General features: G+C 36.6%; 1 protein-coding gene across 1 annotated transcript in view; it reads left to right on the top strand.

The window, feature by feature from the left end:
* Positions 1-17,427, top strand: part of SLC25A21 (solute carrier family 25 member 21) — a gene marked incomplete at its 5' end in the record, with an annotated part of 431,493 nt that overhangs the window by 314,017 nt on the left and 100,049 nt on the right. Inside the window, one exon of the mRNA XM_084241387.1 lies at positions 740-823. Within this exon, the coding sequence (XP_084097513.1) occupies positions 740-823 (84 nt within the window). The remainder of the gene's footprint in view (positions 1-739; positions 824-17,427) is intronic.

Genomic DNA, 17,427 nt, shown 5'->3' with positions numbered 1-17,427 from the left:
ACAATGGAAACTTCCACATTTTGAAGGTGCTCTGAAATGCATGATCATACCCAAAAGAAAAAAGAAAAATCGAGCTTTCTGGAGTGGGATGCATTTTATTCAGCACCAACTCTATGCAGAGCACCTTGCTTCTGTGAAGTTTCAGTGGCCTAAACACCCACAACAACCAACTCTGTCCATGATAAGTCCTGCTCACCGGCCATTCAGCCATACAACTCTAACTCTTGTTCTAAGCGCAGGCTTCTGTCTGCCAGAATGAATTCCAAAGTCATAATCAGGATCAAAGTTAGGCCATATTAGCTGCTCTGTATTCTTAACCTTTGTATTAAATTACCATCAAGGAACACTAATTAAGATAAGAAATAGAGCTACTTATTTGTTTCATATGCATCTTCAGATTTCCGAATTATATGTTAAAACAATCTTTGACATCTGTGTATGCTTTTCACTAAAGAAAAAAAATATAAATGCCCCAGGGTGCATCTGCCTGGTTAAGAAACAGATTGGAAAAAAAAAAAAAAAAACTTTTCTACAGTTTCACTTAAAGTACAGAGAAATGTCATGATTTTAAGGCCACAAAATAAGGTAAAGATTATATAAAGCAAATAAATCAATAAAATCTATGGCAAGACCCAAAATATTTTAGATTAATCTGTAAAAGCTGAGTTTCCTAAGACTTTGAAAAATGAGAAAAACTATTTAACTTGGATATTTTTGGTTTGTTTGATTCTGTTTCTAGATTCCAGATCCAGAGACATGCAACTGATCCACATAGTTATAAAAGCTTAGGAGACAGCTTTCGAATGATTTTCCGCACAGAAGGGTATGTATGGTGCTTCCTGTACAGATTCTATGCTGTATAGGAGTTTCAATTTATCACTACATAACTTACGTCCTCAGTTTGAATGGCTTATTTTCCTATCTTTATAGGGGAGAATCTTTTAAAGGGTAGTGTCCTACTTTTTGTGTGTTTTCCCTAATAACCCAAGTGAAAACTAAATATAAATACAATAAAAACTACCACAAAAATATTAATATTATTATAATTAATTGATGACCTGAGGTTAGTTTTTAATATGTGCCATTAAAGACTTTTTGAGGTTCTCATAATTAGGATTGCCTAAATATAATAGTTATTTTGGTACTTAAATATAATGCCTAAATGTATTTCTTTTTTTCATTGTATTTTATGATTATTCAGTCAAAAAAGTTCTATATCAAAATTTGACATGTCAAATTAATCGTCCTATCTATTAAGTGACCTGGTTAATAGAATATTTTGATTAGTTAAAATTGTCTTTAATGTATAGATTCGGTTAAAGATATTATCCAGCATAATTTTCCAAAGGATATCAGGTTTGCTTTTTTGAGGCTGATTTCATAAGAAAATTGGTTGAAAATAATAATTATACAAAAATAATACCATGCATTTAGCTCTACTGTGTATGAGGAATTCTTATATCTCTGTGAGGCATCTTCTGTTAGAATCCGTTCCATTTGGACAGATAAAGAAACCCAGATTCAGTAAAGTTAGTATGTTTTACATATTTGGTAGGTAATTAAATTGGAACTCCATTTCACATCTATTTGACCCCTAGTCCGTGAAGATCTAACCACTACCCCTTCTGACAGATCATATACTGTACTGTATAGTATTACTACTTTGCTAATTGCTTGTCAAACATGTATCATGAATATTGTTCCATGCAGATATAGTCTTAAAAAAAAGATTTATTTATTTATTTATTTATGTGTAGAGGAACTTGAGTGTAGGTCAGAGGTACAGGGGTGAGAAGATTCATCACAGACAGAGTGGGGAGCAGAAATGGCAGATCTATTGAAATACACTGCTGAGGGGAGCACTGAGTGAGACAGGAGAGGTCTGCTGTGCCATGTGGGTCAGCTCCCTGCCTGGGGATCGAACTCAGGCTGTTGTGGTGATAGCGCTGAGACTTAACCCCTGGGCCACCATGGAAGCTCAAATGAAGGTATATTATTTTTGACAACAGCATAGTAAATAATCCACATTAATTAATTAATATTCTCATGCTAATATTCATGCTATGTTATTCATGCTATATTCATTCTCATGCTATTATTTTTGCACGTGTGTGTGTGTGTGTGTTTCAGTGTAGCTAGCTATGGGTTTAGGGAATTTAGTGGTAGGTACTTTTTATATCATAAGAGTAGGAAAATAATCTTCCAAGAAGTATGTACTGATATTATACCCTTAATGTTTAAGAGTTCTCATTCCCCACATCCCCTCAAACATTACTGATTATGATTTCGTGTAACTGTCAGTCATATGCATCTCCTGTTTATAATGTAATAGGTGAAAAATAAAACTGTGTTAGTATCCTTTTGGCTCTAATGGGATTGACCATACTTTCATATCATTACGTATCATTTCATTCATGAATTGTTTATTTGTGTCCTTTGCCCATTTCTCTTAGGTTAACTTTATTTTCTTACACACACACATACACACACACACACACTCGTGACAAAGGCTCAGCAAATTCTGGCCATTACTCTGGTGATGTGGTACTTAAGTGCCTACATTGGTTATATACCTGCATTTATGAACACTGGGATCAGGGCCTCCCTAGTGGCGCAAGGGGTTAAGCACTGCACTATGAAGCAACCCACAGCCACTGCAGCAAGAGTTGGATCCCAGGCCAGCCAGGGAGCAACCCACATGGCGAGGCAAACCTCTCCTGACTTGTCCGCTGCTCCCCTCAGCAGTGTATTTCAGTCAGTCTGCCTGTTCTGTTCCCCACTCTGTCTCTGGTGGATCCTCTTGCCCCCTGCATCTCTGACCCGTACCCCAGCTCTTGTATGCATAAATAAATAAATCTTTAAAAAAAAAACATTGGGTCAAAATTGTGTCCATGTTACCCAAAATATAAAGTTAAAAAAACACCCAGTGCATTATGTAGTCAATATAAGTGTCCCTTTCTATTAAAACAATTATGTCAGCACTGCCAAGTTCTGTAAGCTGTAACAGATATCACTGAATTGGATGTGGGAGTTCTTAGCCAGGCTCTTCATTCCATGTGTGTTCTAGGAAAAATTTGATGTTTCTCCTTTGATATCAAGTAATATAACAAACATACAGTTTGTGTGGTCCTTGTATAGTAAAATTGGTCTTTTCCTAGTCTGTATATATAATTGCTTCTAGAGCAAATTGACATTCCTTCTGTAATGTCTTTAGATCTGGACATATTTTTAGCCAAAAACCAGAGAACCCTAGTTTTAGAGATGGAAATATTTGTAAAAATACAAAAGAAAAAGCTGCCCGTTATTTTTGTTACAGAGCAAGAGCTTTTCATAGCCTTAGGTTAGAAAAAGAAGAAGAAAAGAAAGAAAACCTTTTAACACATGCTGCTTTGAATTTTTTTCCCCAGTGAAAGCAGTTCCATTTAATTTTCTTATTTAGCTCTTGGAGTGCACTCTGCTTTCAAAGTTTCTCTCACTCAGGTGCATAGAGTCAGTCTGGTCTTTGCAGGGAGATCGTGTTAGTTTGATGATTAGCATCACTAGGAGAATTCACCCCTTCTAGCTTTTCCTGTCTCCTTCAAGGTAAGGGTTTTTTTTGAAAGCTAGTCCTTCTTGTCATTTAAACACCTTAAGGTCTGTTAGTGACCTTAGAATCTGCACAGCTCTCCCATTTTCCTGCTTTAAGAAAGTGAAATGGTATGCTTCAGCATCTTAGAGATGCAGTTCCCCACCTTTGCCCAGAATTCAAATGTTTTCCAAGGACAATAACTCAATCACAAGACCCCCAAATCCTTTTGCTTCTTTTAAAATTATTTTTCTTCTTTAAAGCATAGATCCATTTCATTTTTATTAAAGACAAAGTTTCTCTACCCAGTTTTGCAGAGATGAAATTACATTTTAAAAAATTCTTCCAAATTCTGAATAGGAATTTCTGTTATATGGAAACAGACCATCACTGTTTCCTCAACAGAGAAAGGAGAACTTGGAGGAAAGACACTGTCACTATTGAGAATGCCTCCATTTTCACTGTGATTCTTCATCTTTCTCTTGTTTGGTAAAATAAACTAACAATTCCCTCTTCCATAATAGTGAGCCCAAAAGACATTAAGATATAGCTTAGTTGATTAGGGTCTCTCAAACCCGTAAGTTTCATTTTGTAAATTCTCTAGGCAGACAGTGCCTGGTATCTCCATTTACCATTTGTTCATATACCATGCCTCACTTCCTCTTGCTTCAGAGTATCTCCAGAAAGTTTTTCTAGTCTCTTTTGTACTTGTCATTCCTTTCAAGAGAGTGATTGAGATGTTCAACAATCAGTGAGTAGATTACAAATGACGCTAATAAAAACCAGGACCACCCACCCCTTAGTCTTCCTCCTCCGAAAGCACCTACTGGTCACTCTTCCTCAAATAAGGAGAAAAAGAGTTAAGCTGAACTTAAGATATTCTGGTGACACAGGAAAGAAAGACATAAAACTAATATTTATCTTTCTCGGTGTACCAGGCAATGTATGAGGGACTTTTTCATTTATTATGGTCAGTACAACACAGATTATGTATTTTGTATAAGGTAACTGAAGAGAAATAAGAAGTTACACAATTGCCTAAAGTCACACAGGTATTAGTGTCATACCATTTTTTTTTGCCATTTTAACATGTCACATACGCAAAATTTCATTAATTATTGAATGAAAGGAAGACAATATGGAAGCAGTGGCTGTTTAAGCCCCAAAGTTTTGTCTCCTAAGTTCTAAATAGCTATTATAAAACTTTTGGTAATCTCACCTTCAAATCACATAACCATGTAAAGCAGCTTTTTGTCTTAAGTCAAGTATAAAAGCTCTGGGAGACCAGTGTGCATTCAGTCAATCAAATCTTGCCAATTCTGAAACACTCTTCTGACAACTCAAGATTCTTAATTCCCTCGTGGCCCTTACAGACAGCTCCATATCTCTGATAAGTTTATGCTTTACCATTGCTCTACTTTCATCTTGTATGTTCCTTCCTTTTCTTACAAGAAAAATTCTTGGGTATTGGTTTGCCTGAGGCAAATAACTAGGAAACAACTAGGTCAGATTAAACTTAGTTTCAAATGAGAAACATGTTGATTGCTGGTGCCTTCAGAAATATGGTATTCCTCAGAAAGTATTACTGTAGAAAAATATGTGGTTGTATTTGGGGGGCATTTGAACTGTGTTTTGTTTCACGATTTGTTTTCTGTAACCACTGATGCTGCCCCGAGTATCATCTTACAATCAGACCACTTGGTGATTATAATATTTTCTAGTTAAATGACATTTAAGGCCTCGTTTTATGAGCTCCAGCATAATTGGCTAATTTGGTAAACTCCAGATGTGTGAGATAATGTGCCACTCGTTTAAGTGCCTTTCAGACAGCATAAATGGCACAGCCCCAGGAGGTATAATCACTCCCTCTTGTTTTCATTAAGAAGGGGAATGAGTGGCTGGTGACACAGACAAAGGAAGCAGGATGTCTACAACTCAAAATCAACAACAATCTGGTGAGATTTGGACATTTTCTTTTTATAGGTAGACCCACTCCAAGATCTTTGGCTTAATATGGTGTCCTCATGGGTCTACTTTTTAAAAAGTGGTTTACCTAACCTAACACAGCTGGATGATTTTAAACACGTTATGCAAATAGAAGCACCTATTCTATAGAACCCTTGAGTAAAGTAGTCCCTGGAAACTGTCTCTTACTTTTAGGGGAAAGTCAGGGTAATCACTGGGTTTGAAGAGACAGTGAAGGAACCAGCACTTCCCAGAAACTGTGGTATTTTGAGCAATCAGCATCCTCACCTCCTAAACCAAGTTCCAACTTCACAAGGTCCAGTAGTTGCTGCTGCTCTTCTCTCTCTTGCTCGATCTTGCTCTCATTCTCGCTCTCGCTCTCTTCTGTAGATTCCCCTTCATCATCCAACAGAAACTAACTCAACCAACTCATCTACTCATCACTGCGGAGCTGGAATTGGGTGAAAGGCTTTTGACATCACTGATGACTAGATCCTGGGGCTGTCCCTAAGCAGATAATTTGTAGTACAGTCACATTGATATAGATCACTGTGCTGACAGGGATTTAAACCTTGTTTTCTCAAGTGAATTCAGTCTTTGGTGGGTGCCTGATGAGCACTGACTTCTCTGAGGAGTTTCCTGGTGCCTTCAGAGCTTTCTCTCCCCTTCTTTTTTGTTTTACTATAGAGTCTTTTCCTGGAACCCCCTGAACCTCCCTTAAATGTTCCTTTTTTTCGTTTTCAGCTGTACTGGGATGTGATTAATATATAACACTGTGTACAGTTATGTATGATTTGATACATATATGTTATGAATAATTACCACAATAGGATTTGCTAACACATCTGTCATTTCATCTATTTCCCATTTTTGTATGTATAGCAAGAACGCGTAAGATCTGCTCCCAGCAGCTGAGTATATTGCAGTATTATTCCTTGTAGTCATCTTGCTGTGCACTGGATCTCTGTGCCCTTGTTTTGATGTGGTGATGAGGAGGAAAACAGAAACTCCAGGCTGCTCTTGCTCCCACGCTTCAGTTTAGCTCTGGCCTGTCTGGGCTTCTTAGCTATGGCACCAGTGTCCTCTTTAGGCAGGAAAATAGGGAACAAGAAAAAATAATACAGATGGTGAAAGTTTGGAGAATTAAACTATAGCAAATCTATCTGCAGATTGCATAAGTGATGGGCTCCTGCACTGAGGCCATTTTCATCTTCCAACTCCTATTTTAGAAAGAAAGAAGAAATGACCTCAATTCAGGCATGGGCCCACTATTATTTTTCTTGAATGATCTTTGTTCCATTTAAAAATGGTTTATCAGTGCTTAAATATAGTATGTTCATAAATTTTTAGTCTTAAAGTTTATGTAATTACCTTTCACAGAAACCATTTTTTATGTTGCTGAGAACTTTAGCTCTGACGATTTAACCACTCAAGGTTTAAAATGAAAGGAGAAAGGAGGAGAAAGAATACTAAAGAATAGGCAGTGATTTAAAAAAAAAATAAGAAATTGGACTAGTGGTATTTTATTTGGCATTTATGTTTTAGCAGATTGTTTTATACCACTGAAAAGGCAAAATAGTTGTTGATTTAAGCTCTATTCTGTTGTAAATTTGTCTTAGAATCAAACAGCAGATAGTGAACTTTCAGTTCTAGTGCTTTCATCCTAGTGCCTCAATGTCCCAAGGCTCTGTTTCCTTTTCTAAATTAGAGGTCTTTTGTTCAGCCCACAAAGTGACCTTTAAAATGGTTTCGGCTCCTAGATTTCCCTCCTGTCATCACCACAGATTGCTAGCTGACAGTCACATTCCAACTCCCCCAGCCTCTTACTGACAACGTTTTCTGACTTACTGACTGGTCTTTGGCAAAGATTTAAGTGTTGCCAAAGCATAAGTGAAAACGTTTGCAGTGATGTCAGCCCGTCAGCAAGGCCTGATTAAGAGACCAAACACAGCCTCTCTCAGCACACAGTGCTGACAAGAGGAAAGGAAGACCAGTTGTTTGGGTGGAAGTGTCGTCTTTCAAGAAGGTTGGTGTCCAGTTCAGAGCCTGAGCGGATGTGCCCATGTTTTATGGAGTGTTAATGGGTGGGTAGGTGGGTGAGGGTGGAGATCCGTAGTCGAGGGGAGATGTCCAGTTGGAAATAATTTCAGGCTTTTATTTTAACTTACTCTGGATTTCTGATGGGCTAGAAGCATAATCACCTCAGGAAAAAATGTTTTTATCAAAACCCAAATCCTGTTTCTAGTGGCTATTAAACATTTTCAGATGAGAATGGGAGAGAAAATCTTCTTAAAACACTTCTACTTTTGTTTCTCTTATTGTAGAAAATAAGCCATGGTTTGAGATAGACAAGGTTAAAGAAGTTAATGTTATTTCTTCATCATTGACTCCAATGAATGTGTCTGATTTTGTGGAATTAATCATCGACATACTATATTTTTGATAGAATGCCTTCTATTCATTTAATATATACAGAGTTGATCTTCTTTATTAGGAAAAGGAGAAAAAGAAAGGCACCTGCATAGTAATAAGTGGGCAAGAGGTCTTATTTTCTTCATAAAGGAAAAAGTCATATGGATTTTTAATATTCTAGAAAACTGTTAAGATGTCATAGGCATTTATTTAATTCTAATTGACTGGCTTATAGTTCAGATGGCTACATTTTCTCTGTAAATCCAGTAAGTCCCATGCCATTGATGAATCCATGAGTGTTAATTATAATGCCTGTTTCAATTCAATTACTGCTTAAGAATCTGTTTAATCACCCAATTATAATGCTATTGTCACCAGCCCTTGAATTTTAGGGGCTTAATCTTATGACTTCAGCTTTATCTTTCCTATAGATCTTTCAGGTGGTTTAAATTAGAAGAAAGCAGGAAGGTTCAGACATTATTATATATAACTGATTATATGAAAAACCACTGTTACCATTTTGATCCTTTATTGTTCATGAAATATGTCTGCATATATTACCTCACTTGATGCTCATGAGAACCCAGGAAGGTAGGAAGCTAGGGAGGGCCATTTCTAGTTATCTGGTCAGGAAAATGATAAGTGTTCTTAAAGAAGTTCTACAGTTGGTATTTGTTGGGGTAGGGCTTCATCCAGCGTCTTCTGTATTTGGATCATGCTCCTTGCTCTGTCAATAACTTCATAATAGTATGGATAATAATAGAACACCTCAGGTTTATACCATTTTCTCTATTGGTTCAAAGCAATGTAATACATATCTTATCTTGCTTGGCAAAACAGCTTCTGGGGAAAGTGGGGAAGAGATGGTTGGTTACATTGTACAAACCATAAAACTTTAGCTGAAAGATTAGTGATATCCCCAGAATAATATTGATACTCAAAAAAATACAAAGGTTTAACTTAGGAAAATGTGTCTTGGGTAAAATTTAATTGGACTAAGATATGTTCTGAATTATGGCACCATCGTCCCATAAGAACGAGATAAAGGTCCATGATCCTCAAGACACAACCATCTCCAAAAAGAAGTCTTAGGGTACAAGTTAAGGTTAACACTAACTGCATGAGCTTAATTCAGAGAAATATGAAAGAAGAAAATGAAGAAACACTTTGAGAATTATCTAACTACATTAAGAAAGGCAATATAAGAGCAATGGGTATCCCAGAAAGGGAAGAGAAAAAGAAGGGAACAGCAAATTTATTCAGAGGAATAATAAAGGAAAACTTCTCGAACCTGAGGAAGGAACTAAATATAAAGTCTATGAACCAAAAGAATACCAGGTTATCTAATGTAATGAGACTTACACCAGGTCATATGATAGTGAAACTTCCAAAGTTCAATACAAAGATGAAATACTAAGGATAATTAGGGATAAAAAGCAGATAACCTATGAAAATACCCCTGCCATGGATATACAACCCATGCCAGACTTATATCTGACTTCTCTGAGAAAAACTCATAAGCAAGGAGAGAATTGAATGACATATTCAAAATACTTAGAGGAAAAACCTCTGATGTGGAAACCGAGTAACACACTACTGAACAGCTCTTGGGTTAATGAGGAAATCAAAGAAGAAATTTAAAAATACCTGTGACAAATGAAAATGAAGATACAGCCTTTCAGGATCTATAGGAAACAGAAAAAATAGCAGTACTATGAGTAAAATATAGACCAGTACAGGCCCACATCAAGAAACAAGAACTCAAATAGTCTTACCTTTCATCTTAAGGAACTAGCAAAACAAACAAACAAACCAGAAGCTAGTAGAAGGAAGGAAATAATAAAAATTAAAATTAAAATTAGAAAGTCCAAAGATCAATGAAATAAAAAAAAAATAAACAAAACAGAAAAACCACTAAGTAGGCCTACAAAGACAAAGGAAAGAAAATACTAATGAATAAAATCAGAAATGAAAGACAAAAAGTTAAAACAGACGTCTCAGAAATACAGAAGAATGTAAGAGATTATTAAGAATATTTGTATGCAAGTAAGTTCAATAACCTAGAAGAACTGATAGCAAGTGTTGGCAAGGATCTGGAAAAAGAACCCTCTTAGCACTGTTGGTGGGAATGTAGACTGGCCCAGGCACTATGGAAAACGGTATGAAGGTTCCTCAAAATATTAAGAAGAGATCCACCATATGGTGCATCAATTCTACTCCTACTTAGCTACCAGAAGATTGCAAAAAGACTACTTTGAAGGGATATTTGCACCCCTATGTTCATTGCATTACTGTCGACAATAGCCAAGTCATGGAAATAACCTAAGTGCCCAAGGAAAGATGAGTGAATTAGAAAGATGGAGTATGTATACACAATGGAATATTACTTAGCTATTAAAAAGATTAAATCTTGCCATTTTTGACAACATGGATGGTACTGGTGGAGATAAGGCTAAGCACAATAAGTCAGAAGGAAAGAGATAAAAACAAACCAATAACAAAACCTAGAAATCAGATTGTAGAATTAGGCTATGAAGGGTTAAGGGGAGGGTGAAGAGCAAAATGTGGAGGGGGCCCAAAGGACTATGGGGATGGGGTGGGGGCTATGGGTGCCTTGGTACTAGGTGTGGTGTGATTCAAATGTTGAAATTATCAGACAGAGATTTTTTAGTTCAATTAAATTTTTACTGTGATCAATATACATACTGTAAAATTTATAATTTTTTTGTGTGTGCGTGGGACCCTTGCCAGTGGCCAGGGAATGAATCAGCGCTGCAGAGGCTGCAGGCAGCCTCGCAGCCCAGCGCTCAACCACTGCGCCACCAGAGGAGGCCCAAATTTATAATTTTTAATATGTTTAAGTATATAGTTCAGTGGCATTAAGTACATTTACTTTGCTGTGAAGTCGTAACCATCATCTATCGCCAGAGTTTTTAATATTCCTAAATTGAACTCTGTAACCATTAAACAATAACTCCTATTCCTCCCTACTCCAGGCCCTGGAAACTACCACTCTATTTTCTTGATTAATTGAAACTACTTTAGGTATTTCATGGAAGTGGAGTAGTATGATATTTATCTTTTTTGTGACTGGCATATTTCACTTAGCATAGTGTCTTCAATGTTTTTACATGCTGTAGCAAGCGTCAGAATTTCCTTCCTTTTTAAGACTGAATAATACCCCATTGTGTGTATAAACCACATTTTGTTTATTCATTCATATGCCATTGAACATTTGGGTTGTTGTCACTTTTTGGCTATTACAAAAAATGCTGAGATGAACATGGATATACAATTATTTCTTCAATTGCCTTCAGTTTTTTTGATAGATACACAGAAGTTGAATTGCTGTATCACATGATAATTCTAGTTTTAACAGGCAGGGGCTTTTTTAAAATGATACAATAAATATGTTCAAGAAAGGAAAAGAAAGGGAATCTCACCATCAGATTCCTGAAATCTGCTAAATCTTCAAAAATACTATAACAGAAAATAAGAACTCATTAGGAAAGTCTTCAACCTACTATTATATTGTCAGCAAGTAACTTACTGTTGGTAAGTTCTTAAATATTAGGGACCATGTTTTATCCTACTGCTGTATAGTAGCAAGTACTCAATATTATAATTACTTGATTGAAAAGGTATAGAAATAATAATACATATGTTTTTTGATGAGAGAAATCATACTTTTTTTAAAATCATTTTTAACAACTAAAATAGTGATTCGCCAGGTAGCAGGCACTTTACTGTTTGTTTCACTGACTTTAACTCATGTCATTCTCACAATAACTTATGGGAAAAAACCATCTTTCATCTTTCATCCCATTTATCCATAAGTCAACCAAGGCCTAAAATTTTATTAACTCATCTAATGTTTCATGGTCTATTAGAATTTGATGCCTACATCAAATTGGTGATCTACCAATTTCAGGTGATCTACAGCAAGATCTTTACCTCTTATTATTTAAAAAGAAATACTTTTTTTAAAGAAATCTTAATTGCTGTGCTTTGACTGGCTACTTGCAAACTTTGGGAAATATTCAATAAATGGATACTTAAGTGACATTGGCTAGGGCACTAAACTCTTCTTGTAATATGGCCTTTAAATTTTTCATAGCTCCTCCTGGACCAGGGGACACTGCTTAATATATTTTGGCATGGGCTGTGTATGCACCTTTGACATGTAAGACACACAACTGTGACGAACAGAGTGTGCTGTGTTTCTCCTGAAACTCCAGATCGCTCAGGGCCACAACATACAAACCATGGGTTTAAAGTTGACACTCTCAATTTCCTCCTTTCATGTTTGTGAATCTCATTTTCAGGATGCTGACATTTTACCTTTTTTACAGCCCTGTCTTCACTCCTTCCTCTTTCCCATCATCTGTCTTAAATGTTTAGTCTTTTTGCAACACCTCCTCAGAGCGTGATGGCTTTTGATGGCAGATCTCTTCTCCAGTGATAGGACATTCCTTGGGGAAATTCATTTTCTTTCAACCTTGGCTCAGAAGATCATACATTTATTACATAGTACAAAGGGAGTATTCATCGGGACCTTCGGATTCCCAACATATTTGCCGTTAGCTCTTTTGCTCAAACTCTTTGTTCACCCAAGTTATACTTCTAAGTGCCCCCCATCTTATTTCAATCTCTTATTTTGGATTCTTCAATATAAAAGACTTCTTTTCTTTTCCTCTTCCCTCTTTCTTTCCTAGAAAGAGCTACCGAACACAATTAATTTGTTTTGCCAATGAATGATGTGAAATGAACAATTCCCTTTGTGAAATTGGGCAGTCACATGATTACATATTTCTTAAATTCTTTTCTAGTGCAAGACCTAATTCCCTAAGTTTACAAAGCTTTTTGATCTAAATGAAGAGCAAAAACTTTATTACCAGCCTTAGCAGAGTATGGCTGCTGATGTGCACCCAGACCTCTGCCAGGCAGCACACAGAATACATAAAAAGAAAAAAGAAAAAGGCCTCAACTTTAACCTTCTAAAAGCTTAATTCTGTGATGAAATGACTGAGCAAAATTGTTTCAGTCAGATGACCCTACTGACCTTTGTGGAAAATCCTTCTGAAAGCAACTGCAAGATGGCAGAGATTCTACCAGTTGGAAATAGATTTGTATTTTCAATACCTTCGGATCTCACATCTCTCATATAGCCATTCAGAACGACCGTGGAAAAGCCCAGAAAAACTACGAAGGGACTTTCCAGACAGAAGTAAACTGTCCCCATAGGAAATAAAAATCTTCAAAGTGTCCCTTTCATTGACCTTGTTTCTTTTCCGACAACAAATGGACACATCAGACATAAAATGTAATTGAGATACGCTGGCGTAAGGGTCTGGCTTACCTGAACATAGGAGAGGTTACAGCATTCCACTGAGAGACAGCAAGGCGCTAACAACGCATTGACTGCTTTATATCACTGAATATTGAACTTCTAATCACCATCGACTCTTTGAGCCATCATTCATTTGGTATTTCAACAGTCTCCAGTTAAACTCTGCTGTGAGATTCTATTTTACCTTTCTTTTCCTGTGTGTTTGTTTTAATTTAAGAGCCATTATGCATATTGACAATTCTTTGACAGCAAAGGTAAAACCACCAGGAGTGTATCTGTTTATTGAGGACTGACAGCTTTATAGCTAACATAAAAATAATCTAATGTTTATTGGGGCAAATGTTTGGACTGAGGATTAAGTGAAACTACTGAATAGAGAAAACCTTTTCATCCTATTCAGACTTTTCAAATAAGGCTTGGGATCAACTACATAAAAACTTTTGTGTTGATTTCTTTAACGCTCTTCCCTTAATTCATCCCACTGCTTACTTCCCTCCACTTCCCTACCCCAAATTATGTTTTACGACAGGGGTTTGGAAGTAACTAAAACTTTGAACAGAAGATGCTACCGTTCAGAGATTTATTGCAATAAAATGTACATGGGCCATGCCAACTTTCTAGTTAACAGTAAAGTAAAATCTAAACCACCTTGCTCATATTAGAAACTGTCTTTTCCCACTGGTTCCTGTAACTTACAAATAAATAACTTTAATTTTTTGTTTTTGTTGTTTACTTCTGTGTTTTTTAATCATTGTTGGAGGGAAGGAGAACAGGAAGTCCTTTAAACTGTTTTAAAACTGGTTTTCAACTGGTAAGGAGTTGTTTTCAGTATCACCTAAATTTAGCCAAGCTTCAACAAGCATTAGATTATTGTCTTTATTTTAAATGAGACATCTGAAATGTCACAAGAAATAAACTGTTCTTCCAATGAGTGGAAATATTACCCATCTGGAAATAACTGAGTAGATTAAAAATAGATTCATCAACTGTTGTTCAATGAACAATACTTGACTTTAATTTTTTTAACTTGATGTTCATTTTAATTACTACTAATATTGCTTCTGCTAACGTCTACTCCAAAAAATAAAGGAGGATTCTATACTCAGATATCTAAGTCTGATAATATTCAGGCTCGTTCTTACTATTCCTCTCTTTACCAAACTCACCCCCACCCCAGCGCTCTCCTGATCCCACTTTGCATTGAGTAACTTAAATGAGAGGAAAAAATTAAGCAACTTGTTAAAGGTCGCTCTCTAAGGAGCCGCTGCTGAGCCAGAAATGGAAACCAGGTTTACTAGCCGATGCCTGTGCCCCAAGGCAGTTCAGCAAAGTGCACTGGCTCTTTCCTTTTGCTAAAACCGTTTCTCTCCTGACAAAGTTGATAAGTGAACATTCGGATTTCATCACTGCACTAACCGTCCCGTGAGTCTGGGAGGTTTCTGTGTCAGGGTGCTGAGTATCACACTTGCGAATTGACCATACAGACTGGGCATGTCAGAACCTTGCAGCTACTGAGAGGTAGATTTTTCATGGAATCTTATCCCAAGTGCGCACCTAAAGCTCATTAGCACGTCTCCACCAGGCACAGTGAGCAACTTAAAGATCCTCTCCTGCCCAGTCTCGGTGCCTCTGGGACCCATCATCGTGCCTGGATCAAAGGCAGAATTCAACAAATGTTTGTTGAACTGAACTAAGCTGTATTAAAAAATTTCAACTCTGTTTAAAGAGAGATTTGATTCTTTAAAAAAAAAATACTTTTTTTTAAATTTACCAGGTGCAACGCATAATTTATTTCTCAGCAGATGTAATTTATTTTTAATTCCTTTCGGCATCATGTCCATGCTAGTGATGATCACCTCCTTTTTAAAGTGCTTTAATGTCTAGTCATGCAGAGATCGCTAGTAAATTGGTAGTTACAGTGCCTATGAGATTTTCATTTTGTTCCTACAGCATCGACGTTTTGACTCTTCCTGAGAGCTAAGTAAGAGGTTTGTGGACGCTTCTTCTGATGTATATTGTGCAGCACTTCACTTTCTTAATATAAAGCGGGGAATCCTCTCCCTTGATCAGACATCCCAGACGTCCTTTTCTACATCACCCATGTCAGACGCGCAGGGACAACTCCTTGGCATTTCTGTGACACTGGGGCTGAGGGGGCAATGGCCATGTTGTGTTGCATGTGCTGAATCCTGCTTCTCCTCCCCACACCCTCCAGACCCATCTCTATGAACTGCTTGTTGTTTTTCAGGCACAGCTCACAGCTCTGCCATGGCTCTCTGACCCATTCTGTGAGGTGGAATCCTGGGTCTTCCTCTGGGTTGGCAACAGGGATTTGGGTTCAGCAGATAGTTGTCATCTACTTGTGGTCCCCACAAGGACCATTCAGCTTCTTCTGTGGTGCATGGAACCCACTATCCCCAGGTTTGCAAATAAACTCTTCCTCAGCCTGGGACTTCTGTGACCAGAAACCTCACGTAAATCCATCCCTCCTTCAAAGCCAAACCCCAAACCTCTAGTGATGTATTAAGTCAAAGTGATTCACATTGTATTTTACACTTTCTTTAAGACATGTGGGCCTTTGTTAGAATCTGTCAGGCAAGCAGGTACACTGCTCCCAGCTCGAGAAGCTGGAATTGAGATGTGGAAGGAATTGAGTGGTGAACGGGACGCTGCCTCCAGCAAAATTCTGCTCAAAACGGCTCGGTTGACTTGCAACTTAAATTGACCAAACTGACCACTTATTTATGATCCTTTTTGTCCTAGTAACAAAGTTACAATCATTTTTAAGCTTTATACCTCTCGGCAGCATTTTAAAACTGTGTTCTAATTCATTTTTAAAATTTTTTAATTTTCTAATTTTCATTTTTTTAAAAGAAGTTTCCTGAAAAGCTCCTATAACAAAATGAACAATTTAAATTGATTAATTTTTATTGTATCTTTAAGGTTATTATAATATACCATGGTCATGTTAGGGTAGCCTAGAAATTCCCTCATTTCCCCTAGATTCACAACGTTATAATAAGTGAAGTTTTTGTCAGAATGGTTTAGCAGCCTCCAATTATATACCAAATAAGCATGGTGTATAAAAACAAATATAGAAAATGCATAAATTGCTAGTGCAGGTAAAATTTGAATTTCAAATTTATGAGCTTTTTCTACTGTTAATTTTTGAGTCAATTTCATTGATACAATACACCACTGACATAAACATTTACTTTTTATTTTCTTAATATATATAACTCTTACTATATAAATAAACCTTTTATTACTTAATTATTATTAACATTATCTTATTACTTGGACAAGAGTCATTTTCCTGAATGTTTATATGCATCAAAAGTAAGTAACTCTACAACTAAAATTTTGTTTCGTTACATAATCATATTTCTTAATCTTGTTTTAATCTGATTAAACACTACATGTTTTCTAATATTGTTTCATTCTGAAATACTGTATAATGGTTTGTGTGCCTGTTAAAAGACTCATTGCAGTTCATTTTGTTAAACTTTATTAAAGGTGGGGGTTATTTTACTTCTATCTTCATTGGAGGAAATAAAAACATCCCTGGAGAGAAATAAAAAAATGAACATCTCTAACTAGGAAACATCTTACTCATTTCTACTCCCTTGTTACCACTTCCCCTTCCCTTGATCATGTTCATTACCTGCATGGCATTTTATCTACACTTAGTTGTGGCCACAGACCCCTTTTTTTCACACATTTGCCTTGATGCATGCTGATTGACACCTTCATCTCTATTAACTATTTATTTTCCTTTGAGGTTACATCATATGCACTTTCCAAGTCTGTATTCTTTTTCATAGCCCAATAAAATAAATGTTTTATGAACTTCTTTGATTTGCTTCTTCTCACCAACGTTTCTACTTCTCTGCTAATTACCACAAAGAGTATTTTACTGTGGGTCTCTTGAAGATGTGTGAGTTGATGAAGTTTCATTGTATAAATAAAACCAAGCCAAAACTTGTCATTCAAAAGATAAAGCCAGGAGAGAATAAAAGCTGTGTGTCAATACAGAGAAAAAGACTGACTGTAGCTATTTTTCCCTGCTTGGTGTTTATAGTTATTTCTATGGAAACTGCACGTGGATTTCTGAGGATAGAATTTGACCCTGGGG

The sequence above is a fragment of the Talpa europaea genome (assembly GCF_964194135.1).
Source record: "Talpa europaea genome assembly, chromosome: 8".
NCBI classification, from domain to species: Eukaryota; Metazoa; Chordata; class Mammalia; order Eulipotyphla; family Talpidae; genus Talpa; species Talpa europaea.
Note: the sequence above shows the minus strand (reverse complement) of the source record. Positions and strands in the feature narration are given on the sequence as shown.